The sequence below is a fragment of the Odocoileus virginianus genome, chromosome 10 (genome assembly GCF_023699985.2).
Source record: "Odocoileus virginianus isolate 20LAN1187 ecotype Illinois chromosome 10, Ovbor_1.2, whole genome shotgun sequence".
Lineage (NCBI taxonomy): Eukaryota > Metazoa > Chordata > Mammalia > Artiodactyla > Cervidae > Odocoileus > Odocoileus virginianus.
The window spans coordinates 67,852,757-67,880,456 of NC_069683.1; the positions used below are offsets into that span (position 1 = coordinate 67,852,757).

Sequence of the window (27,700 nt, forward strand, 5' to 3'; positions counted from 1 at the left end):
CCCGCAGCACCGCTCAACGGAGGCCGCCGCGTCGCCTTGGAAACGGCCCCCAACTCCTTGCAGTGAGGAGCAAGATGGCGGCTGGGGAGCCGGGCGATTTGGGCGTCTACAGCTTCAGATTCCTGCCTCAGAAAACCTTCCAGTCTCTGAGCACCCCGCAGACCACCAGCCGGCTCCGCCAGTGGTGAGAGGCCGAGGGGCTCTTCTCCGTGCCCCTCGGGCTTCTCGGCTCTGGAGGCGCGGATCGGGCGTCGAGGCGGCCCCGTCCTGAGTGAAACCCTGGGGCACCGTTACCCTCAAGAAGGGCGGGCTCCGTGGGTGGGACGGGTGAACTTGCTGCCCAGAGGGTACCACCCCGAGTTGACCGTCGTTCTCTTCTGTGCCCCAGGTCTATGCTGGGTAGAATCGAGGCGCAGGCGTTCGGGTTTGACCAGACGTTTCAGACTTATCGCAAGGATGATTTCATTATGGTTGGTATGGAAGTTGGAGCGTTCCTTGACCCACTGCTGATGTTACATTTTTTTCCTACTTTGGCATAGATTCTGGTGAACACGGCATTACTCTGTGACGACGTTTTCTTTAAGTTTGAGAAAATAAAAAGGTTCAATCGATTGTTTCACAGGAACTTCTTATCTTTTCCATCACCATAAATTAGCTCATCTTCAGTATGCCGCCATAGAGAGCTTTTCAATTTTGGAAAGTTAGTCTCTTCCTAGAAAATCGGTCTTTTTTTTTAGTAGGCACACCTCATTTTTAAATATTATCCAGCTTTAACTAGCTGGTGAGCTAGTTTCTCAAAATTGAATCTACCCTGTGAGAAGAGGCTCTATTAGCAGTTCCACATGAATTCCAGAGAAAGCTGTAAGCAGTGACTAAGTTACTGAAATAAATCTATAGCTGGTAGAGGTGGCTGCTTTGAAAGGGGGAAAACTCATTTGAAAGTAGATTTTGGTGTGTTCACTGTATTTCATTCACTTTATTTAAAATCTTAGGGGTTTTTTAGTCCTCAGTTAAATGGAAAAATACTTTTATTGTTTGTGATAATACCTTTGCAGTTCTTGTCCTCAGGCATTGACTGTAGTGTGTAGTTGACATAGTTTATTCACTCATTGACAAACACTTCCTCAGGGCCTACCATGTGCTAGAAATTCTGTCAAGTAGTGGGGATTCCAGAAGGAACAAAACAGGAGCCTGGCTTTCAAGGATCTTACCAACTCCTGGCAAGACTGCCAATAAATTTAAAAAATCAGATCATCTCATACAGAGTGGTAGTGCAGTGAACAAAATATTAATCTAATTAACAAACCAAAATATTTACTGTGAGGGTATATTGATGCTGTAGGGAAGTACCACAAACTGGGTGGCTTAAAACAAGAGAAATGTATTATCTTACAGTTTTGAAGGGTGGAGGTCCAAAATCAAGTGGTTAACAGAGTTGTGCTCTCCCTGAAATCTGTAGAAACGAATCCTTCCTCACCTTTTTCCTAGCTTCTCATGGTTGCCAGCAATCCTTGGCATTCTTTAGCTTGCAGCTGCAAAACATGAATCTCTACTGTCAGAGTCCCTTAGCTCTCCTTCCTGTGGTGTACATAGCTGTGTCACTTCACCTTTTATAAGAACACCAGCCGAATTGAATTAAGGGCCCACCTTATTCCAGTATAATCTCACTTTAACTAATTGTATCCACAACAACCCTGTTTCCAACTAAGGTCACTTTCCACGGTCCCAAGGACATGAATTTTGGGCAGGGGGCTGAGGGAATGCTGTTCAACTCTGAAATGAGGGTAGATTACTTAAAGTCTATTTCCCTTTACCTCAGATTGTGTTATAATGTTAATATAATATGCTACTGATTATAATATTAATGACATTTCTCATTCAGTTCGATTCTTATAGTTTTTAATATATTTCATTTATGCCAGGACTGGCTCTCCAATTAATTTTTTTTAAAGATCATCAGGATTTTAATTAACTGAATTTTAGAGTGCTGTAAAAATTTTAATATAAGTCATTTATTCAACAAATGTTTGTTGAATACTTACTGTATCCCTGCTGGGAGGTGTTAAAAAGACAGAGAGTCTTGATCTCAGCTTGTAGGTCATGTGTATAGGTTTAAAAGCTAGAAGTGTAGAAAATTCTCTACAAGACAAAATAATTGCTATATTGGAGGCTATATAAGGTGCCTTAGGCACACAGAAAAAGATCATTCAATGAAGGGGCATTGGTATCAGAATAATTTCATAGACAAGGGTGTAGACTTAATTTGGTTTGTTCAGTAGACACAGATCTTCAACAGAATCAATATTAATCCATAAAGCACAATAAATTTCTCTTAATAGGCAATTTTTTCAAACTAATTTTGAATATCTTCATGTTTATCCTAATTTTTTTCTTGTGAGTAGGCAGTATTCTCATATTTTAATATAAAGAGGTGTATTCATACAATCATTTTTTACTCATGCAACTAATTTGGAGAAGATAAAGAATTGTGGCTGAGAGCATGGCCTCCAGAAGGGGATTTACCTTGAAGCTACTGAATCTTTAGGACCCCTCACCAGCTCAAGCTCCTCACTCACAGAATCGCCTTACAAGGAAGTCTGAGCTACTCCAGCATCATACTCACTTGGTCATATGTTTTTGGAATTTTTCAAAATTAACTGTTTTGTATTCTTAGCGAAGATTGCTCAGTCATGTCCGACTCTTTGCGACCTCATGGACATGGATTTCTCCAGGCCAGAACACTGGAGTGGGTAGCCTTCCCCTTCTCCAGGGGATCTTCGCCACCCAGGGATCGAACCCAGGTCTCCCACATTGCAGGCAGCTTCTTTACCAGCTGAGCCACAAGGGAAACTCTTGTGTATTCTTAGAACCCCTAAAATTGTACATGCTTAAGACACTACAGACGGAGAAGGCAATGGCACCCCAGTCCAGTACTCTTGCCTGGAAAATCCCATGGATGGAGGAGCCTGGTAGGCTGCAGTCCATGGGGTCGCTAAGAGTCGGACACGACTGAGCGACTTCACTTTCATTTTTCACTTTCATGCATTGGAGAAGGAAATGGCAACCCACTCCAGTATTCTTGCCTGGAGAATCCCAGGGACAGGGGAGCCTGGTGGGCTGCCATCTATGGGGTCGCACAGAGTCGGACATGACTGAAGTGACTTAGCAAGACACTACAGAACCTGGATTCTCCCTTCATTTGACCTCTAAATAGCTGTCTGTCCAACTCTGCTGCTTACTGGCTGTATGACATTGGGCAAGTTATTTAAGCTTCTTCAACCTTTGCTTTCCTACAAAATTGTCACAGTGCTTAACACTTAAGTACTTTCTGAGAATGAAAATAATGCTGAATATATAGATTATTATGAAGATTGAGTGACATGAAAATATTTAGCAAAATGCCTGGCTCATAATAAGTGCTGTCATTGTTACTAACATTTGTATACTACTTTTCAAAATGTTTTCCCAAAGCAGAAATGACTCCTGTGTGCCAAATTTAGCTTTCAGCAATTTTTATCCATTTATCACTAATCTTTACAACAATCTGGTAGATTTGGTGTTTTGACCCCTACTTTACAGCTGAGGAAACTGAAGCTCAAAATGGCTAAATAATTTGTGCAAGCTCGCCCAGCAAATAGCAAAACCTAGACCTTTTGGCTCCAACTTCCATTTTGACTACAAAACCCATAACTGAGCAAAGAGGGCTGCTTAAAGTAGGATTCCAGATTTTGAATTTTCCCTTAAAATTTAGAAACAAATTAGGTTTCAAAAGTTTGTAAGGTAGTAAATGGATGGAAAGAAGGAAACATTCATCCAGCAAATATTTCTTTAGTTCTAGTCTGTACAGATGAGCAGGACACAGTGAAGGAGGGAAACAGCCCAAAAAGTGCATTGTAGAATGAGAAGCTGTATAATATAAAATGCACAAGGTGCTGCGGTGGCGCAAAAGAGAAAGTGGTCATTTTTGACTGAGGTGGTTAAAGGAGAGTTAAAAACGTTTAAAAAAAGTTAACCTTAAAAAGGTTAAAAAAGTGCCCTTCCAAAAGACAGGGCACTTGAACTCTGGCCTGAAAGATGAGTAGGAGTTTGTCAGGTAGACAGAGTGGAGTATTGTTAAACAGATGGTGGGACAATACTTTTTAAGACTTCCTGTGCCATGCAAAGGAGCTTGGTCTTTATGTAGCTGAAGAGTTGCTGAAAGGTTTTCAGCAAAACAGTAAAATTTAAAGTACTGAGATCACCTGGCAGAAGTATAGGGGTGGATTGCTAGAACTGAATCTGGAAACAGACTAAATTGGAAACTTATCTTCCAGACTGTATATGGTGGTGCCCTGAATTAAGACAGAAGCACTGAGATTGCCTGCAGAGATGTTTATGAGACAGGTAGTACTCATGGACTGATAAGATAACTGACAGGCAAAGGATGAAATGTAGGATGACCGAGTTTTTTATTTGGTTGACTAGAGTGGAAGATTTAAATGTATAGAAAATGGAGAAGAATAAATAACGAAAATGATTTCAGTTTCAGGCATGCTAAATTTGAGGTGCATCCAAGTGGCAGTATCCTAGATAGTTGAATATAAGATCTCACTTTGAGTCTCAAGAGAGCTCTGTGCTTAGAATATAATGCTGGCATTCTCACCAGAGATAATGATAGGAACCCTCCAAATTCACAGCAAGGGCGCTCCTCAGTTTACAGAGCTTCTTGAAGGTCTGCACATAGCTTCTGCTTATATCTCATGACCAGACTCTACGTATATCTCAGGATCACTTGCCACAGAGATTGCTAGGAAGCGTAGACATTTAGCTGAGCACATTGCTGTTTCAAATAAAATTGAGATTTCTTAAGGAAGGAGAGATATGATATTGGATCAGAAATCAGCAGTCTGCCAGATATAGAATCACATAACTACTTATATTTCAAATGTGTGTCATCTAACAAACATACATTTAAACTGTTGTTATATAAAATGTTAATTTAGAAATATGTTTCTACTCTCACATTTATAGTCCAACTCTCACATCCATACATGACTACTGGAAAGACCATAGCTTTGACTGCACGGACCTTTGTTGGCAAAATAACGTCTTTGCTTTTTAATATGCTGTCTAGGTTGGTCATAACTTTTATTTCAAGAACCAGGCGTCTTTTAATTTCATGGCTGCAGTCACTATGTGCAGTGATTTTGGAGCACAAAAAAATTAAGTCTGTCAGTGTTTCCACTGTTTCCCCATATATTTGCCATGAAATGATGGGACTAGATGCCATGATCTTAGTTATCTTATGATGTACTCTGAATATAAGTTAAATAAGCAGGGTGACAATATACAGCCTTGATCTACTCCTTTCCCAATTTGAAACCAGTCTGTTGTTCCATGGCCAGTTCTAACTGTTGCTTCCTGACCTGCATACAGATTTCTCAAGAGACAGGTCAGGTGGTCTGGTATTCCCGTCTCTTGAAGAATTTTCCACAGTTTATTGTGACCTACACAGTCAAAGTCATTGGTGTAGTGAATGAAGCAGATGTTTTTCTGGAACTCGCTTTTTCAATGATCCAACAGATGTTGGCAATTTGATCTCTGGTTCCTCTGCCTTTTCTAAATCCAGCTTGAACGTCTGGAAGTTCACAGTTCACATACTGTTAAAGCCTGGCTTGGAGAATTTTGAGCATTACCTTCCTACTATGTGAGATGAGTGCAATTGTGTGGTAGTTTGAGCATTCTTTGGCATTGCCTTTCTTTGGGATTGGAATGAAAGCTGACCTTTTCAGGTCCTGTGGTCACTGCTGAGTTTTCCAAATTTGCTGGCATATTGAGTGCAGCACTTGCATAGCATCATCTTTTAGCATTTGAAATAGCTCAACTGGAATTCTATAACCTCCACTAGCTTTGTTCGTAGTGATGCTTCCTAAAGCCCACTTGACTTCGTATTCCAGGATGTCTGGCTGTAGGTGAGTGATCACACCATCATGGTTATCTGGGTCATGAAGATCTTTTTTGTACAGTTCTGTGTATTCTTGCCACCTGTTCTTAATGTCTTCTGCTTCTGTTAGGTCCATATCATTTCTGTCCTTTATTGAGCCCATCTTTGTATGAAATGTTCCCTTGGTATCTCTAATTTTCTTCAAAAGATCTCTAATCTTTCCCATTGTATTGTTTTCCTCTATTTCTTTGCATTGATCACTGAGGAAGGCTTTCTTATCTCTCCTTGCTATTCTTTGCAACTCTGTATTCAAATGGGTATATCTTTCCTTTTTTCCTTTGCCTTTCGCTTCTCTTCTTTTCTCAGCTATTTATAAGGCCTCCTCAAAGAACCATTTTGCCTTTTTGCATTTCTTTTTCTTGGGGATGGTCTTGATCCCTGCCTCCTGTACAATGTCTCAAACCTCCATCCATAGTTCTTCAGGCACTCTATCAGATCTAATCCCTTGAATCTATTTGTCACTTCCACTGTATAATCCTAAGGGATTTGATTTAGGTCATACTGGAATGGTCTAGTGGTTTTCCCTACTTTCTTCAATTTAAGTCTGAATTTGGCAATAAGGAGTTCATGATCTGAGCCACACTCAACTCCTGCTCTTGTTTTTGCTGACTGTATAGAGCTTCTCCATCTTTGGCTGCAAAGAATATAACCAATCTGATTTCAGTATTGACCATCTAGTGACGTCCATGTGTAGTCTCTCTTGTGTTGTTGGAAGAGGGTGTTTGCTATGACCAGTACGTTCTTTTGGCAAAACTCTATTAGCCCTTGCCCTGCTTCATTCTGCACTCCAAGGCCAAGTTTGCCTGTTACTCCACATATCTCTTGACATCCTACTTTTGCATTCCAGTCCCCTAAATGAAAAGGGCATCTTTGGGTGTTAGTTCTAGAAGGTCTTGTAGGTCTTCATAGAACCGTTCAACTTCAGCTTCTTCAGCATTACTGGTTGAGGCATAGACTTGGATTACTGTGATATTGAATGGTTTGCCTGGGAAACGAACAGAGATCATTCTGTCATTTTTGAGATTGCATCCAAGCACTGCATTTCAGACTCTTGTTGACTGTGATGGCTACTCCATTTCCTCTAAGAGATTCTTGCCCACAGTAGTAGATATAATGGTCATCTGAATAAAATTCGCCCATTCCAGTCCATTTCAATTCCCTGACTCCTAAGATGTCGATGTTCTGTCTTGGCGTCTCCTGTGTGACCACTTTCAATTTGCCTCGACTGATGGACCCAGGCTCGCAGGTTCCTGTGCAGTGTTGCTCTTCACAGCATCGGACTTTACTTCCATCACCAGCCACATCCGCAACTGGGTGTTACTTTTGCTTTGGCTCCATCTCTTCATTCTTTCTGCAGTTATTTCTCCACTCTTCTCCAGTAGCATATTGGGCACCTAATGACCTGGGGAGTTTATCTTTCAGTGTCCTCTATCTTTTTGCCTTTCGTACTGTTCATGGTCCATTGTCTTTTCATACATGTTCATACTGTTTATATCAGTATATTTGTCATCATTCCTAGTTGGGAATCAAATATTCCAAACATGTCTCCTTTCTTAAAGCTATCTGAGATTCAGAGACTCCCTTCTAATGCCTCACTTGAAATTCTATAACAAACCCAAAATAACATTTGTACACATTAAGGCAGGGTGTTCTTGTTTTTTTAAGAAAATTCATTCTTTGGTGTATAATTATGATTTCAGTAGCAACTATTCCTTTATTTGAAGGGCCTTTTGTTACTGTTGTTGTTCAGCTGCTCAGTCGTGTCCAGCTCTTTGTGACCCCATGGACGGCAGCACACCAGGCTTCCCTGTCCATCACCACCTCCCGGAGCTTACTCACACTCATGTCCATTGAGTCGGTGATGCCATCCAACCATCTTGTCTCTGTCGTCCACTTCTCCTGCAATTTATATCAGTATCTTTGTTATCACTGGACCTTTTATGAAGACTTATTTCCATTGGCTCCAGGCCAATTCACTGCAGACCACTTAACCTACTTCCATTCATAGTGACTATTTAAAACGTAAGTGGATTCCCCCCAGGTATAATTACTAATTCTGAGCTAAATTTCCCCTTTTGCTGATTCTTTCAGGAGACTTCTAAAAAGCATTCAAAACTAGTATTAATTGGGATTGATTCCAGCATACATGTCTTTTTAAAATGTGTGTTATATGAATTAAAATAGTTGCACAAACACTCCTTATTTGACTTTTTAAAGTTATAAGGTAACTTCCTTTTTTCTGAGTAAGATTTTTTTTTTGTAGTTAGACATATATGATACCTGTAAGGTGTTTGTCTTTAATTTCCACCATTTTAATGTAAACACCATGGGACCAGGGACTTTGTCTTGCTTGGCATAATGTAGACGTTATTCATGAGTAGCTGTTGAATGTTGTACTAATCTTCACACACATACCTGTTCCTCTCCACTGTTGCCTCTCATTAAATGACATTCATTTGGCCTGATTTTTCATGCAAAAATTTGGAGAGTCATCTTTGAGTCCTCCTTCTCCCATTGTCTCTTTCTTCTAAATATTTATTGAATCCATCCACTTCTCTCCCTCCCCATTTGCTATCATTTTGACGTGTGAACATCAGATCTTCTTGGATTACAGTAGTACCATCTCTCTTAACCAGTCTCTACAGCCCCTCACTTCATTCTCCACACTACAGAAGAAGTGAACTTTTAAAAATATGGCTCTAATCACATCTTTCCTTTGTTTAAATCTCTTCAATGTCTTCCAACTGCCCTTACTGATCAGTCTAGAGCAGTGTGAGATTAAGATAAAAATTTTTGACTTTTGACCTCCAAAGTTCAGTTTAACTCCCCAACTTCATCAGACCCATTGGCCCATTGACTCTGGTCACCCTGAACCTTCTTACTTTTTTTTTTTGGCAGCACTGTGCAGGTAGTGACTGGACTGCCAGGGAAGTCCCATGAACCTCATTACTTTTCTTCAATGGAATGTCCTTTCCATTCTCACCTTAACGACTTTAAACTTGCCATTTTCTCCACCTTAAAAAAATAGTCTTTCCAGTGTCATGCTGGAACCAGCTCAGGACAGCCCAACTGCTAAATTTTCAGGAATCTTTGCTGGCTGTTAAACTGTTGGCAGTTTGAAATCCACCCTGGAAATCATCAAATGCTACAAATCAGGGCTTTGTGGGGAGGAAGGGGTTTCAGTTATTAAGCATTTACCAGTATGCCTTTTTTCCAGCTGACTCCTACTCAGCTTTTAGATTTGAACCTAAATGTTCTTTCTGCATTAACCTTTCATCCCACAGCTGTTAGAGTAGGTCTGCCTACTATATACTTCAGTATTAGCGCCCTGTATTTTTTCATAACATTCACGGTGCATTAATATCTTAACATCTCTCCTTTCAGTCTGTTGATTCTATGAGGGTGGGACTATGTCCACTTGATTTTGGGAATTGGGATACTTTCAGTTGAGTGTTAGGAGTAGGAGCCAGATATAGAAGAATAACTGGAAGACAGAAGTGAAACAAGATAGACTCCTCTTTCAAGAAACCATTTAAGAAAACAGAGCAATAGCTTAAAGGAAGTGTCGCAATAAGAGAAATGTTTATTGCAACAATCTGAACAGCAAAGAACAATTCACAGAGTCAACAATCTTTCTATACCCCAATCTAATTCAACCCTCTCAACCTCTTCTCACAAGCCTACAACTATCACTTCTTAGGTGACTGTTGGCAACAGTTTGGTATGTGTTCTTCCATACTTTTCTTTATGTTTGTGTAAAGTTTTTTGTTTTTTTCATATATATTACTCTTAAACTGTTGCTTTTACTCAAAAGACTTAACAGCTTTCCTTCAAAGTCAAAACAGTAAATTAAGTAACTGCTATATGCCAGGTACTGGCAATATAACAATGAATAAGAAAAACAAGCTTCTGGAGCTTACATGCTATTCTAATACTTTCTTTTCAATAATTGCATGCCATCTAGTGTAGATATACTATATTCAGCCATTTTATTTTTTTTATTATTCAGCCATTTTATTCAACCATTCTACTGATGGGCATTAAAATTTTCAGGTATTGACACTACAGACAATATTATTAAAAAATTCCTTGTACATAAATTTTACCTACTGATGTTTCATTTTTGTATAACATACCAAAAGGTGAACTTTTGTTGAGTCATAAGTTACATGTTTTTAGTGTTAAATATAATACCCAGTTCTCCCTGAATATAAAGTTATAAAGATTCACATTTCTACCTGCAGTATGTAAGAGTGCATATTTTCTGGTACTCCTACCAAAAGTTACTAGTCTTTTTAAATCTTGCCAATATACTGGGTAAAAATGATATCTTCTGGCTTTTATTTTTATTTTTCTCACTGCTCTTGAAGTCGAGCATCTTTTCATAAGTTTGTTGGCTATTTGTATTTTTTTACATGGCTTTTTGTTATCTTTTGGCTGTGTTTACATCAGGTTGTCAGTTTTTCTTATCATAAATGTTGGGTTTTTTTAAGCCATTAGGGATATCAACCTCCCAAGCCTCTTTTAAATCGTATTCATTGCAAATATTTCTTACCAATCTGTTGTTTTTCTTTTATTGCTCATCCTGGGCATCATTATGTTTTCTGACTGCCCAATATTTTTTGAACATATATGTGATTTGGAGTGATTTTTTACCCTTCATTTTTTAGGAAGTCCAAAGCAGAATCCAAAACACTTGCCTTTTTTGCCATGTGTCATGGGCTTCCTAGGTGGCTCAGTGGTAAAGAATCCGCCTCCCAATGCAGTAGATGCAAGAGACATGTGTTTGGTCCCTGGGTCAGGAAGATCCCCTGGAGAAGGAAATGGCAACCCGCTCCAGTATTCTTTCCTGGAAAAGTCCATGAACAGAGGAGGGCTACAGACCATGGGGTCACAAAAAGTCAGACACAACTGAATGACTTATCACGCATAACTGACATATGATACTAGTTTCAGGTGTATAATATAATGATTCACATACTGCAGAATGGTCAATATATTTAAGTCTAATTTTATCACCATGCAAAGTTACATTTCTTTTTTCTTGTGATGAGAACTTTTAAGATTTATTCACTTAGCAACTTTCAAATATTCAATACATTAATTATAGTCACTGTGCTATTCATTACATACCCTATAACTAACTTATCTTATAATCGAAATTTGTACCTGTTGACCTCCTTCACCCATTGCATCTACCTCGCAGCCCTTCTCTGTGGCAACAACCGATGTGTTCTCTGTTTCTGTTGATTTGGTTTGTGCTCAGTCGTGTCAGACTCTTTGTGCCCCTTTGGTCTGTAGCTCACCAGGCTCCTCTGTCCATGGGATATTCTAAGCAAGAATGCTGGAGTGGGTTGCCATTTCCTCCTCTAGGGTATCTTCCTGACCCAGGGATGGAACCCCTGTCTCCTATGTCTCCTGCATTGCAGGCAGATTCTTTACCAGTGAGACTTCCTGGAAGCTCACTTGCTTGGTTTGGTTTGTTCATTTATTCTGTTTTTTAGATTCCACATATAAGTGAAACCATAGAGTATTTGTCTTTCTCTGTCTGACTTATTATGCTAATTTAGCATAATACATTCAAGGTCCTTCCACATGTCACAAATGGCAAGATTTCAATCTTTTTATGACTGGGTGGTATTCCATCATATATATATATGTATTTATGTATATGTATATATATACTATATATGTATACATATATACATATATATATTCCATACATATATATATATATATATATATATATATATATATATAAAATGCAGCTGCTTTATCCATTCATCCATATATGGACATGTAAGTTATTTAGGTTGTTTCCATATCTTGACTCTTGATAAATAATGCTCCAGTGACCATAGGGTGCATATAGCTTTTTGAATTAGAGCTTTCATAGTTTTTGAATAAATACTCGGAGGTGGATTTGCTGGGTAGTATGTTAATTCTATTTCTTGTTTTTTGAGGAACCTTCATACTATTCTCCATAATGGCTGCATCAATTCACATCCCCACCAGCAATCCATGAGGATTCCCTTTTCTTCACATCTTTGCTAATGCTAGTTATTTCTTGTCTTACTGTTGATAGCACTTCTAATAGATGTGAAGTAACACCTCATTGTGGGTTGATTTGCATTTCCCTGATGATTAGTGTTGGGCATCCTTTCATGTCTTGTTTGGAAACATGTCTATTCAGACTGCCCATTTTTTAAATCATATTTTTAGTTTTTTTGTTATTGAGTTATGAGTTTTAGTTATTTGTTACTGAGTTCCTTATATAATTTGGATTAACCCCTTATCAGGTGTACGACTTGCAAATATCTTCTCCCTTTCAATGGGTTGCCTTTTCATTTTGTTGACGGTTTACTTCATTTTGTAATACTTGCCTTTTTTTGCACACAGAGTGCAAACCTGGGATCTAGTGTTACTAATCAGACTCATCAGTACAAAACCAGTTTTTCAAAAGTGAGCAACTTAAGGAAAGATTCTGCACACAGAACCCCAAGGGTTGGTGGCCGAGGCATCCAGCTTTCAGGCAGGGCAGTCCTGGCACAGCAGTGGCCTTGCTGAGGAAGGGATCTTGATAGCATTTTTTAGTGCTTGGCGAGGCTGTAGCAAGGGTGTTTGGCAAGGCTGTTTCCTCATCAGTGCTGGTCTACCAGTGATTCTGTATTATTCCCAGTGCCTTAGCCTGATTGTCTATATCTCCTGAAAATGATATGGACTGCCTGAGATATTTTTAATAAGTTTCTCTTCAGATCTTTTTGCCCAGAGTCAGCTGCTAGTGCCTAAAAATAAAACTCATGGCTACTTTTCCTTCTTTTGCCATACAGAAAGTTTTCATTTTTAAAAAGCAAACTCTATCACTTTTCTGTGTGCCCCTTGGATAGAATTAAATTGACAATTACATTTAGATTTCGTCCCTCAGTCAAGTTTAACTCTTTGTGACCACATGGACTGTAGCTTGCCAGGCTCCTCTGTCTATGGAATTCTCCAGGCAAGAATACTGGAGTAGGTAGCCATTCCTTTCTCCTGACACCAGGATCAGACCCAAGTCTTCTGCATTGCAGCAGATTTTTTATTGTCTGAGCCGCCAGGGAAGCCAGTGGCTATTGACTCCGGTGTTCTTGCCGAGAGAACTCCATGGACAGAGGAGCCTGGCAGACTGCAGTGTGTCGGTCACAAAGAGTTGGACACGACTAAGCAACTTTCACTTTCACTTTACTTTTTAGATTTGGGAGTTAGGGAGAGTGGGAGTAATGATTACTAAGTCAGTTAATTGGGAGAACGAGGTTAAAAGAAAACAAAATTTCCAAACGCTATTTAACTTCCTACTTTTCACTGTAAATCATAACTTTCTATTTATTATATTAAGTTCCAAAGGTAGCTACTTGGACATTACAGTATTGTTAATACTGTTCTAAAGTGAAGGTAACAAAACTTCATTTCTTTACGACACATTAATTATTTAGACATTTTACCAATTAAAGATTTCCCTTCCCCAATTTAAATAAGATTCTACTCTAGTTATTTTAGAAGTTATTTCTTATTATTGTGTATAATAATGTAACTAACTTTGTTCCCTTCAAATGTGTATTTTAGGCCTTTTTCAAAGATCCAAATGTTATTCCCAATTTGAAGTTACTTTCAGAATCTTCTGGAGAGTGGATTACATTAGGTAAACAAAATTTATTTTCATCTCTTCATATTACTATTTTACTATTATAACAAAATTTCACTTCAGGAATTTTCATTATCAAAATACAAATTATGAATAATGACTCATGTTTGATAACAACAAAGCCAAAATAATCGTCTGTGCCAGGCCTGCCATACATCTTCCCCCCCAAGGGCCCACTGCAGAGGTAAGAGAAATTAGAATAAGAGAAATCCTGTACTCAAGGAACTCATTATTATGTTTGAAAATATGTGCAGTAATATATCAGTGGTATATCCCATAGCAATGGGAGCAAAAGGAAGGGAGTGGTCAATTCCACCCAAGAGAAGAGGGTCACGTAAGAGTCCACTAACATGAGGGTGCTTGGGTGAAATCTTATTTGGGGTGGCCCATGGAGCCATTCAGCTGCAAGCATGTGCTATTTGTCAAGAAAAGAGAGGGACTGAGAAGGGAATTCAGAGATCATCAGGGCCGCCCCTCAGTGTCAGTGACACACTCCCCTCGGAAGGAGAAACACGGGGCCACCATCCAGTAGGTCTGGCAAGCAGAGCATTGGACCAGGGAGGATTACTCCTGAGGCTTAAAGTCTAATGAAATTTGCCTTGCCAAGTTTTAGACTGGCTTGGGACCATCACCTCTTTCTTCTTCCCTGTTTCTCCCTTTTGGACTACAAATGTCTGTCTTATGCCTGTCTCACCATTGTTTTCTGGAAGCCTGTAACTTGTCTCATTTCACAGGTTCATAGCTGAAGAGTTTTGCCTCAGTACAGATTATACCTCGAGTCTCACCCATATCTGCTTTAGATGATATTTAGACGGCACTTTGGACTTTAAACTTTTGGTTGATGCTGGAATGAACTGAGACTTTTGAGGTTGTCGGGATAAAATAAATTTAGGAGGGGGACAAGGGCAGAAGCCTATGGACTGAATTGTGTCCCTTCAAACTTCATATGTTGAGATCCTCCTAACCCCCTGTGACCTCATTACTTTCTCCAAAGACTCCATCTCAAAGTACCATCACTTTGGGGGACAGGTTTTAACATTATGAGTTTTGGAGGGACACAGTTCAGTCCACAGCAAATGCTATTTCTGTGTCTCAGACTAAGTGGTTTGAATTTAATTATGTTCTCTCAGCAGCCGTACCCTCCTGCCACTCCCCACATCAGACCCAGGGTAGACTTATTAAAGTGGCAAGTTGCCCGGTGCCAGTCCCTCATCCTGTGGCCACCAACTCATCGTCAAAGATTGTCTGGTTTTATACTGCTCTTGTTCTTTGGTTTTCCAATATTGCTCAGACCTACTTCATCACTTTCCAGGATCTTCTTTTCACTTTAATCCCCCAGAGGATTTTGCCTCTGAAACAAAAGGAGCTTTTCTTAGCAGCGGAGCTTTTGAAATAACTGAGGCGAACACAGTTTTTTACCATCTGAGCCACCAGGGAAGCCTTGTATCCATGGGGCACAGAGTCAGACACAGCTGAGTGACTCACACACGCAGTTCTTGGCTCCAGACGCTCATCTTGCCTCCACACTAGCCCAGCTCAGGATCAGAACGAGTGCAGTAGTTCCTAGCCAGGACTCTGGGTGGACAAGAGGGAAGAATTGCAAATAATCACCAATATTACTCTTCTCAAGCTCAAACTGCTTCTCAGATCAGAGATCAGCAAAGGTATTGGGGAGAGGACACACCACATCTAAGTCTGCAGTCTTCCTAGAACTTTAAACAAGGAGAACCCCATCCCTTTATATCTGAGTGAGTGCATGTTCATATGCAGGTGTGCAAAAGAGAGAAACTGATTGAGTGATTCACTGAGGCAATGATAAAAATATTCGCCTTAATCTTTATAACTTTTTATCACTTAATAGAACCTCTATTAATGGAAAATACACTCCTGAAAGACACATTCTGGAAATGTCAGGGGGGGAATATAGGTTTGGAAGGGGAAAAACTAGAGCTGAAAGAGAAAAATAGAATACCAGATTAGAGCAATAGATTTCAAATTTCTCTAATTCCATACTTGTAATAACTTGAGTAGGACCTGGTTCGAAATTTACCTTGGCTTGAAGAAAACTTTTTTTGTAATAAACAATGTCAGTGAGATCACAGGAGGAAATTTTTTAATGGAGAGAAACATTTTCAAAACACCCTCAATAACTTTAGAAACACACTTGTTACATTGATTAAAAATTTTGTATTATGAATTATAAAGCATTAAACATAATACAAATCCAAAATCATATGAAGCAATTTCTATGTTTTTTACAGGTAGTTCTGATATCATTCATTAAAAGTGATCTAAGAACTTCCTACTACCCAATAAATGTATTTCATTGTCAAGTGCTGATATTTTCTAATTTACATATCCTTTATCTAGGTCTGAAATGGTGAAATTTGGTTATAAATTTTTAATAATTAATAAAAATAAACAACCTACAAAATAAGAATTTAATAAAATCCCTAAACTAATGTGTCTTTTAAATATATCAAAACATATGTCTTTTTTTTGTTAATTGTTAGAATCTCTGCATAGTGATATTTGTTTTGGAAATAATTGAAAATACTAAATTAATTTTTATATCTTTATTCAGGAACTGAAGTGAAAAAAATTGAAGCTATAAATGTTCCTTGCACACAGCTTTCAATGTCATTTTTTAATCGGTTATATGATGAAGCTATTGTACGAGACAATGGATATATTGTTAAATGTCTAGATTCTTTTTGTGATCCCTTCCTTATTTCTGATGAGTTACGAAAAGTAAGTACAGAATTTAAAATTTTCACAATAGAATTTCATTTCAGGAAATGCTTGATGTCAAAAACTTCTGCCTGCCTAAAACCTGTAAAATACCTCTTATCAATGAATAATGATCAGTAATAATCATTGCACGGTAGGTGTCTTCTTGAATGGCACTTTTCTTATCAACTTGTTTATTTGCATATTTCAAATAAAATAACAAGAGAATGGGGTTTTACTGACATCTAAGGGGTAGAGACCAGGGATGTTAAACATACAATGCACAGGACAGTCCCCAAAACAAAGTTATCTGGCCCATAATGTCAGTAAACCCTGAGCTCAAGAAACACTGGCCTATTAAATTGATGACTATTTTTCTTTAAAATTTCCCTTAACTTGTGAAATGAGTACTTAAAAACATCCCTGGAGTGAAATAATCTTTCAATCTCATTGCTGAGATCAAAAAGCTATTTGATTAACCAAGTTAATTTTTGTTTTAATCAGAGGTGTACCAAACTTGATATCAGAAGACATGGATTATTCACCTAATTCCTAATTTATTATTTACAAGAGAATAATAACCTTAGGCAAGTCATTCAGTATCTTGAGCCTCAAGATCTTATCTATACACTATGAAAATTAAAATGCCCATTCTACTTTCTTTCTAAAATTGTTGAGAAAGCATTTATGAAATCCTGTTGAAATGAATTATTATTATTTAAAGGTGGTAAAAAATTAGGGCTATCAAATAGATGTAGGTTCCAATTCAGGCCCTGCCACTTAATCACGGTTATACTTAACCTCTCTAAGCTTCAGTTTCTTATATGAAATCAGAATAATGTAAGAATTTTGATGATATGGAGAATGGCATTGAACCATGTAAATTACCATATGTGAAATGAATCGCCAGTCCAGGTTGGATGCATGATACAGGGTGCTCGGGGCTGGTGCACTGGGATGACCCAGCGGGATGGGATGCAGAGGGAGGTGGGAGGGGGGTTCAGGATGGGGAAAACATGCACACCCATGGCAGATTCAAGTCAATGTATGGCAAAACCAATACAATGTTGTAAAGTAAAATAAATAATTTTTTTTAAAAAGAAAAAAAAAGAATTTTGTTAGATGATGCATTTAAAATGCTTTGTACAACGCCCAGCGCTTAGTAATCTTTCAATAATATTAACTACTACTACTAATTACTATTATTATTATTATACATTAAGAGAGATGTACAAGTCTAATGTATTACAAATCCAGATAAAAATGAACTAGGGAAGCCACTGGTATACCATTCTGGACACAGAAATCTTATCTGAAGGAGACCAGAGGGCATCCCACTAGTCTATATATTGATCTTCACTAGAACAGTACCTAAAAGAACTCTGCCTCCTATGCCCTCACTTCTATAGAGAGAGCCTCAGCAATGGACTTTTTAAAGGGATTTGGTTTTCAACAGAATACTTTGCAAAACCACCTGTTGCTGCCTGTCTTATTTATTGCTGGGAATAGCACCTCTATTCAGGAGGTGTTGGGGCTCCGTGTTTTTTGCTGCTTGCCTCTGTTGTACTCTTGTGTTCTTTGCCTTTCTGTGGCAACAGAGAAGGCTTTAACTTGGTTGCTTTCTGGCTACAAATATATATATAAATAGCCTGAACTGGAAAGGGCCCTCCCAATGTGTAGCAACACAGACCCTGTAGGCCAGCTCTCAGGTGAGAGCTGATCATAGTCTCCTTCCTGACTGGGGCTCGGAAGTTGGACTCACTCACTATTGCATGTCTACTCTCGGAGGGCTACACAACTGAACAGATCTGTATGTGAACAAACAGGGAGATCAGACATAAAGCAGCATCGTTTTAACATTCACTACAAAATTTTTCTACTACAATCTTTTAATTGCACAGCCTAATCAGATAAGTACATGAGAACCTTTGTGTTAGAAATGTGTGAACTGTTCTTTAAGGGCCAGAGCTTTAAGCAGCTGCAAACCTGGGTTTCAGTATCACATCATTTCCTTATTGAGAGAGAGGAAGAGACGGAGGGGAGATGTGCAAGTGTTATGTGTGGCACACAGAGAAGAATAGACTGTGGACCACTTCCTCTCGCCTCTCTCTTTTGATTTTATTTACTTTTTTATTCATAGCCGTGCTGCGTCTTTGTTGCTGGGTGGGCTTTTCTCTGCTTGCAGCGAGCAGAGGCTCCTCTGGCTGCAGTACGCAGGCTTCCTCTTGTGGTGGAGCACGGGCCCTAGGGTGTGTGGGCTTCAGTAGCTGCAGCACACAGGCTCAGTGGTTGTGGCCCTGGGCTCGGGGACGCGGACTCAGTGTGGCGCACGGGCTTAGACGCTCTGCAGCACGTGGGACCTCCCCAGACCAGGGATCAGACCTGTGTCTCCTGCGTTGGCAGGCGGAAGCTTCACCGCTGAGCCATCGGGGAAGCCCTCACCCATCTTGTACTGCGTATACTTTGGCTTTCATCAGGTCATTATGGGTAAATTATATACAGACAGTACCATAAAGTTTAGTATTTTTAAATGCCTCTTTATATAATGACCTTGGGGTGATTTCCATTTGAAATTAAGGTAAATAACGTGGTTAAGTTTAATCAATTTTCCTAATAAAAATGTGCTTCTTACTGCTAGACTGTGATTGTTATATGACTCACGTGTCCCTCCTTTACCTGTATGGTAGTATTAAGTGTTATACACAGTTTTTATAGCTTTTCTCCATCTAGAGTTTCATACATGTATTTATTTTCTCTTCCCAATTTATGTCTCGGTTACATTCTTTTGTTTCTTATTATTTTTATCTTAGTGTATCTATATTTTATTGTTAGCTTAGTTCACATTCTTTTATCAAGTAAGTGGTATATAACAATTCAATAAAAGAAATATATTTTGTATTGTACATTCATCACCTGTTTATGTCCACCATGGTCAACAAATTAATCAATTGTCTGTAATGCACAATGGTGTAAGAAAATCCTCCACATCAGAGCTAGCCAAACTGTTTGCTGAAAGAGGTAGCAAGGGCTCAAGAGAGCAGGAGTCCATGTAGGTTGGTGATGTGTAAGGTGATATTATTAGGAGAGCAGGAATAAAAGAGAGGTGATTATGAGGTTCCAGCTACCAGAACAGTTCAAAATGGAGTAACTGCGGGCATAAGGAAAGTAGTAATCCAAACACTATGAGAGGGCTTAGAAAATGACCATTTTTGTTTAGCTACTTGGTGGAAGCAGATGGAGAAGTTTCTCCATTTATTTATACCCCCATTGTTTCCAAATGAGATTCACAGTGACTCAAGGCTAAAATTGCAATAGCACTAAAGTATTAAAGATTAAACTAGAACAAAGAAAGCAACAGAAGAGAAGGCTAAGGTTCAGATTTATTCCTTTCACTGAGTGTCATTACCTAATGATAAAATGGAGGGAAAATAAGCACAGGTCTTACAGATCTTCTCCATGGCCTCTGGATTGGTTCTTAAAATAGGTCTAAAATCACTTTTAAACTATAAATTGAAACTTTTGAAAGCATATAAATTAGAACCTCAAATTATGTTACATTAAGATGAATTTTATCATCTTATATAGGTTTTGCTAGTGGAAGACTCAGAAAAATATGAAGTATTCAGCCAACCAGATAGAGAAGAGTTCCTGTTTTGTCTTTTCAAACATCTTTGCCTTGGTGGAGCTCTTTGTCAATATGAAGATGTAATTAGTCCATATCTGGAAACAACAAAGCTTATCTATAAGGATCTAGTGAGGTAATGTTGCTCTATTACAATATGTAAATCTCTGGTTGGTAGAGGAAATTGTTTAACTCTGGTGAGATTACCCAACCTCTATTTGTGGATCTATTAATAACCAAAGTGAATAAAAATAGCACTACTCTGGCGCGCTCCTCAGAGCCTCCTTCTTCACTTCCAAACTAGAACATTTCATTTCCCTGACCCTGTTTTGGTCCTCAGTTCTCTCTTCTGCCTCTTGACCTTTCCTCAGCCAGACCTGTCACTCACTCCATCCCTTACTGGCAGCTGCTGTCTTCCAGGTCTCCCTTTTCCCCCCAGGCCTCCTTGTAAATCTCAAGGAGACATGAGATCCCTCAGGATGTTTGAACTTGCTTGACTAATACTAATAAATAATAGTAAAAAAATTACCTTTGTTCTAAGGAGGGGGAAGAATTTTCACTGAGGTGTTTATCTTTTCAAAATTAATCCTAAGTTTGTTTTTGGAATTGCACCAGGGCTTTTTTTTCTTTTTGAAGATCACATGAGGATAAGAACTTTGATTTATTTTAATTCGAGTGAACATTCTATAGTTGGGTTTTTCAGTGATGAAGATATCGGATCATGTTTTTAGGCAAACAGGAAAAAGTAAAAGCAAAGGTTCCCAGAGTTTGGTTACAAATTTTTACTTTAATAGGCAAACAGTAGAACTAGCTTCCCATCAGACTCTTACTGCTTTACTTATTCTCAACATCTTGATTCTCACATCCATCACACGTGTCATACAGCCATACAACAAACTGCATGGTTCAGTTACTCTACTGGGTTTATTTCTGATACAGTTTTAAAGACAAAAATATTTCCATAATCTGTTTCTGATTTTTATGAAAGTTATTGTGTCAATTCATAGAGATTATTAGATGAGAAATTACAGAAACAATTTCAGAAGCAGCACACACATACCTACACGTCAAACATATTCTTATCGTTTGCAGCCCATGAAAACTTACAAGACAACTTCTAACACTCCCAGTAGATACCCAAACACACACACGCCACGGCCACCACAGTGTGCTGTCCCTCACCAGCCACAGGAACCTGTGGAATTCCTCACTGCCATGTGCTGTGGAGGAAGAGATTCTGTTAAAGATACTTGAAACAACTTCAGAACCTAAACATCGCAGAAACTGCAGTTTTTTCCCACATACTCGTCCCTGAATTCTTGGCGATTCTCTTCTGTGTTTTGAGGGTGCTAAGAAATACATGACTCAGAGTAATGGCCACTCATAAAGTGAGTAGCCAAAATTCATGACATCTTATACAAAGAATAGGAACTGCATCCATGGAATCACTTGATTAGGCCACCAGCAAGTGTTAATATTGGGCACAGAACTCTGGCAGGCACTGAAGAGTACAAGAGGAGGCATCATGTAGTCTCTGACTTTAAGGAAATTACAAGTTAACATAGGAAATAATAAAGTAATTGCTTAAATATTTCGTAAGTAAGTATTGTTTATATAATTCAATGCTCAGTTATGTATAGGCAAATGTTTATAGCTCTTTATACTGTAATAAAAATCTCAGAAGTTCAAAAGAAGACATTGTCAGTGTGGGTACAAGTGGTCAAGAATTTCTTGATGGAATGGAGTCCGCAAGGGCCAGCAAAGAGGACGGCAGCCTGTTCCCAATTCAGGGGTGATGCACCCCAAGTCTGTCATTGTAGGGAGACTGAGAAGACTAGCCAGTTAGAGCATTACTTTTCTTTGAGAACTATTAAATATCTCTCTCGATGACCCAAGTTTAAGTATGCTTATGAGTTTCTTTGGTGAATGAGGAAAAGATATAAAATTGTCTTCTCAATGCAACTTCAGTAGAAAACTATGATTAGAATAAACATCTTGGTTAAGATAAAGATACAGGGTGGTTCAACATAGCCCTTATCAAGGGATATAGAAGTAGAGAAAGCACAGGTGGGACTTGCAGTCATCAGTAATTTCTCAGAATTCTGAGCCACATATCTAGTCATGTCATTTGTACAAGCTAACTTAGCCAAGAAGAATATTTTTTTCTGTTCCTTTACTTGAAATTTGGGTGTCTTTACCTGCTTTAGAAAAAATATCTGCTTTCTTTCTAATTATACATGCAGTGGCTACCTTACAGTATCTAACCTGCACTTGCAGGTGTAAACATTGTTACTATTTAATTCTAGCAAAGAAGTTGATCCCTTATATTTGTATCAGTAGATATTGAGGGCACACATTACAGAGTCTGATTTTAGGGGTCTCTAGCTCAAACAAAAGGGTAAAAACATTCTTAAGGTATTTTTCCCTCATCCATAATTATTAATGTAACTCCTATAATAGACATCTTTTAAATGTTTTGGAAAATGCCTTATTTTCAAGGATTATGGCTTCTTTCAATCACATAGGCAATACTTTAGAATCATTTTATCAGAGTAAATGGTCAATCGTTTCATTACATTTCAAAAATGTCTTAGACATAATTCTATACTCACTAACAGTGCCTGTGTCTTTCCTATTTTAGACATTAAACACATTTGTCAGATTTTTTCGAGAGGTTTCCCAAACTACATATCTCCCCAAGATTTATGATTTGAACTGGTTTAGGCTTAGATTATGGCCTTCTGATGCTTATTAAGCAGTAGGATTATTGTTTCTTAAAATGAGCAGAGTTAGCTATGTCTGTACACCATGACATTTAGAGTCAATATGAGACAAATCCTTAGAAATTAGCACAAATAATATTGATAAGAAATCAATCATCATATTATTTTATTTCTAAACCATTAATATAATCATACTTTTAACATTCAATTTTTTTTTTTTCTTGGCTGTGCTGTGGGGGTTTCAGGAGCTTAGTTCCCCAGCCAAGTATCAAACAAGGAGCCCCGGCAGTGAAAGCGCCAAGTTTTAGCCACTGGATCATGAGGGAATTCCCTAATCATATTTTTTAAAAGAACCATGTGGAAATTATGTTCCAAAATCCTTAAAAACCATGGTACCTGGAGAGTGACTTCAGTTCAATCCAGTCGCTCAGTCATGTCTGACTCTTTGTGACCCCATGGACTGCAGTATGCCAGGCTTCCCTGTCAATCACCAACTCCTGGAGTTTACCCAAACCCATGTCCATCCAGTCGGTGATGCCATCCAACCATCTCATCCTCTGTCTTCCCCTTCTCCTCCCACCTTCAATCTTTCCCAGCATCAGGGTCTTTTCAAATGAGTCAGCTCTTCACATCAGGTGGCCAAAGTATTGCAGTTTCATCTTCAGCATCAGTTCTTCCAATGAATATTCTGGCCTGATTTCCTTTAGGATGGACTGGTTGGATCTCCTTGCAATCCAAGGGACTCTGAAGAGTCTTCTCTAACACCACAGTTCAAAAGCATCAATTCTTCTGTGCTCAGCTTTCCTTATAGTCCAACTGTCACATCCATACATGACTACTGGAAAAACCATAACCTTGACTAGACGGACCTTTGTTGGCAAAGTAATGTCTCTGTTTTTTAATATGCTGTCTAGGTTGGTCATAACTTTCCTTCCAAGGCACAAGCGTCTTTTAATTTCATGGCTTCAGTCACCATCTGCAGTGATTTTGGTGCCCCCCAAAATAAAGTCTGACACTGTTTCCCCGTCTATTTGCCATGAAGTGATGGGACCAGATGCCATGATCTTAGTTTTTTGAATGTTGAGCTTTAAGCCAACTTTTTCACTCCTCTTTCACTTTCATCAAGAGGCTTTTTAGTTCTTCTTCACTTTCTGCCATAAGGTTGGTGTCATCTGCATATCTGAGGTTATTGATATTTCTCCCAGCAATCTCGATTCCAGCTTGTGATTCATCCAGCCCAGCATTTCTCATGATGTACTCTGTATATAAGTAAGCAGGGTGACAATATATAGCCTTGACATACTCCTTTCCTGATTTGGAACCAATTTTTGGAGAGTGAGTTCAGTCAGTTCAGTTCAGTTCAGAGTGAGTTAGTGAGTGCTAAAAATCTGATACAATGTAATTGTCAGTTGAACACCCCAGGACAGAAATAAATATCACTTTACATTTCCTTCTCTTTTTTTCTTATGAGATGTGGGACAGATAATACTGTACTTTACTTGATCTATAAAAATTAGACAAATTGTCTTAGAGATATTTTAAAGTAATACAAGATCAGAGGTAGTAAAGTAGAATAATATTTATATCTATTAGGAATAGTGAAAGTGAAGTCACTCAGTCGTGTCTCTTTGCAGCCCCATGGACTGTAGCCTACCAGGCTCCTCCGTCCATGGGATTTTCCAGGCAAGAATACTGGAGATTTCCTTCTCCAGGAGATCTTCCCAACCCAGGGATTGAACCCTGGTCTCCCTCATTGCAGGCAGACGCTTTACTCTCTGAGTCACCAGGGAAGCCCTAACCAACTTCTAATAGTGTACCAATGTAGTTTTTTTTTTTTTTTTTCATTTATTTGTATTAGTTGGAGGCTAATTAGTTTACAATATTGTAGTGGTTTTTGTTAAGATATCTATGGTACATGTTTGTAGGTGTTAAGTGATTATTATATGTAGTATCAAATACTAAATTTTCCTCCAAGTTCATCTGATAAGCACAGACATTTACAAGGGTTCTTTTTTTTTAGACTTTTCTAAACTAAGGAATAATTTGCATACAGTAATCTCAACAAATCATAGTACACATAAGCTCAGTGAATTTTTATATATTTCTATACCCAAATAACCACCTCCAGATCAAGATTTAAAATTAGATATAACTATAGATAGGTTCTGTATTTTAATCCGGGTGGTCATATAGGTATATATAAATGTTTTATATGTAGTGGTTATAGTCTTCCCTACAATAAGCATGAAGTTTTAAATGTAGTCTCCAACTTTCAAGCAGTGTATCTTAGGCATTAGAAATGAAAGAGGATGACCTCAATTCATGTTACAGAAATAGAAATCAATATAATTGCATGATTCTTGGATTTCAATCTTAGTGAAATGTTTTCAGGATGAAACTCCCTAAGAATCTTGAACCCTGAACCCTGAAATGGTCCATGTGTGGCCACCTCCAACAGGTGCCCAAGCTCAAACACACGTACATGCATACCCTCCCCCAGAGCCCCCTTCTTCCTGCTCGTCTCTCTTTTCCCCCATTCTTTTTACATACATAGTGAAGGGAAAGCAATAATCTCACCTGACAAAGTGAAGAGGGTTCCCTTCCTTTAAATTTAAACTACACACATAACACACGAACAGTACCTTTGATGCATATGAATTTATAGCACAAGTATAGGATAAACAGGTGAAATGTAGAGAAAGAAAACTGGACTCTGTATCACCTACATCCTGTTTCCGGAAATGCCACTTTTAGTTGGAATGTCTTAAATATATCATTTAACTTCTCTAGTTCTATTGTCTATAAAATTGGCAAAATGATGCCTACCTCACTGAATTGTGTGATCTTTATGTGAAGTAAAGTATAACAAGGTTTTTTGAAGATTGTAAAGCATTATAAATTTAACATGTATTTATTTATGTATAAATTAAGTAATTTATTTCCCCAATCCTCAGTTTGCTTCCGCACTATATATTACTAAAGATTACCTTTTGTGGGGAGAATAAGTGAAAGAGAGCTAGGAGAGAAAGTGATTTTAATTTAGGAATACATGATATAACAGATAGTTTTCATAGATATTATTCTACCTAATTCTCATAAAATCCTAAAAGGAACCAAGTCATGAGTTCACATATGACAAAACTGATGTTCAGAAAGGTTAATCTTGCTTAAAGTAGAATAACAAATCGGTGACAGAACTGGCATTTATGTTCAGGCTGTTTAAATCTTTAGTATGCTTTTATCTACCCCTTTCAGCTGTTTACCCTTAAGTCGAACTTTAACCTATTCTTGTTTGTCAATAGTTGTCTCTGGCCTGAGAGTGCTTTTATCATCTGAGTCTCAAACTGACCTCAAACCTTCTAACTGAAAAATTCCATTTTCTGCAATTTCCATTCGGTCAACCTTTCTGAAACCACAGATACCATCCTTTTCAAACTACTTAATTAGATATTTTGTATTTCCATGTTATATGTGAATGAGGACACCCAAGTACTAAAAGGGATCTGTATCTTAAATATATTATACTAGTGTTTGCTGAATTTTAAAATGTTCCCTTTTCCCCCCTATTTTAGTGTTCGGAAGAATCCTCAAACCAAGAAAATACAAATTACCTCTTCTATTTTTAAAGTTACAGCATATGTAAGTGTTGAGGGGGAAATTTGCAGCCAATCAATTTAATTGTTATTAAAAGGATTGTTGTAACTGGAGTTAGCAACTAGGAGAGGCATGGTTAATAGAACATATATGTGTATACACTTCCTTAGTGACTCAGGCAGTAAATAAGCCTGCAATGCGGGAGACCCGGGTTCAGTCCCTGGTTTGGGAAGATCTCCTAGAGAAGGGAATGGCTACCTACTCCAGTATTCTTGACAGGAGAATTCCATGGGCAGAGGAGTTTGGTGGGCTACAGTTCACGGGGTCTTCCAAAGAGCTGGACATAACTGAATGACTTAACACTTTTCCTTTTTTACTTCATACATGTATGCACAGAACATAGTTAACATAAACTTAATAGTTTTCTCTTAAAAGTTGATGAACTGTTCTTTATTTGGAGAACAGTATGAACTTTTCCTCCCAGCTTTTCTGTTATCCATGCCTAATAATAGTTATTTCTTACTTTAGAGCTAAATCTGTAGCTCAGATGAGGTAGAACACAGTTCCTTAAACTTGTCAAACCAGATTTATAGGACAAGTAAGTAAGAATGACATAAATGTTTTTATATCACAGAATCTGATACTTGAATTTTAGCATTGCACAAAATATTATACATATGAAGCAGTTTCTAACTATTCAATCACTGAATAATTATTTTTAAAATTCCTACTATGTATCAGCTACTGTGCTGGGCTGGAGTCCAGGGTTAAACAAAAGAAACATAGTCCCAGCCCAAATAGTATGTATAAACTATGTTCTAACAAAAGCAAAGATAGAAGAAAAATGCAAAACTATTTTTTCTATATTAGCACTTTTTTAAAAGAATTTCCTCGATTATAAATTCCTTAAAGTCAAGAAGTATGCATGTGTGTATAGTATTATATGTATTGTTGGCATGGTAAACTGTGCTGTCCAACTTACTGTCAAAGATTTAATATGTGTTTCATGATATTTTAATAGAAAATACATAATAGCTAAATGTGTTGATTATTACTCAAATGTAGCTGTATATTAAATACATTCATCTTTTTCAGGATTCTGTTGGTGTGTGCTACCCTTCAACAAAGAGTCACGAACAGACATTTTCTTACTTTATTGTGGATCCTTTCAAGCGTCATGTTCATGTTTTATACCACTGTTACGGCATGGGGGAAGTGTCTTAATATTTTTTCAGGTTATCTATACTTACTCTTTTTTCTTTACCAATTTTTTATTTTAACACTGATTTACAGATAGACATTTACTCTGCAAGTTAATTCAAGTAAAATGTAAAGAACCTGCATAGAGCAGAAGAAAATACCAAGATGCC

General features: G+C 38.1%; 1 protein-coding gene across 3 annotated transcripts; it reads left to right on the forward strand.

Moving 5' to 3' along the window:
- Nucleotides 1–27,688, forward strand: CFAP300 (cilia and flagella associated protein 300). Of its 3 annotated transcripts, XM_020879380.2 has the most exons (7): nucleotides 7–184; nucleotides 389–470; nucleotides 13,583–13,658; nucleotides 16,246–16,412; nucleotides 19,977–20,149; nucleotides 26,309–26,375; nucleotides 27,426–27,688. In XM_020879380.2, exons 1-7 carry the CDS (start codon nucleotides 75–77, stop codon nucleotides 27,552–27,554), a joined length of 804 nt encoding a protein of 267 aa, XP_020735039.1. In that variant the 5' UTR covers nucleotides 7–74; the 3' UTR covers nucleotides 27,555–27,688. The 3 variants fall into 3 exon arrangements, with proteins under 3 accessions (XP_070329773.1, XP_070329772.1, XP_020735039.1); XM_070473671.1 differs by lacking the exon at nucleotides 26,309–26,375 and having other exon boundaries at nucleotides 5–184; XM_070473672.1 differs by lacking the exons at nucleotides 19,977–20,149; nucleotides 26,309–26,375 and having other exon boundaries at nucleotides 1–184.
- The last annotated feature ends 12 nt before the right edge of the window (nucleotides 27,689–27,700 follow it).

Excerpts from the sequence above, each read along its gene's own strand:
- CFAP300 (XM_070473671.1), top strand. The coding sequence starts at position 75 with ATGGCGGCTGGGGAGCCGGGCGATTTGGGCGTCTACAGCTTCAGATTC. Across the intron at positions 471-13,582 it reads GCAAGGATGATTTCATTATG|GCCTTTTTCAAAGATCCAAA; the intron begins GTTGGTATGGAA and ends TGTGTATTTTAG. Across the intron at positions 20,150-27,425 it reads ATCTATAAGGATCTAGTGAG|GATTCTGTTGGTGTGTGCTA; the intron begins GTAATGTTGCTC and ends CATCTTTTTCAG.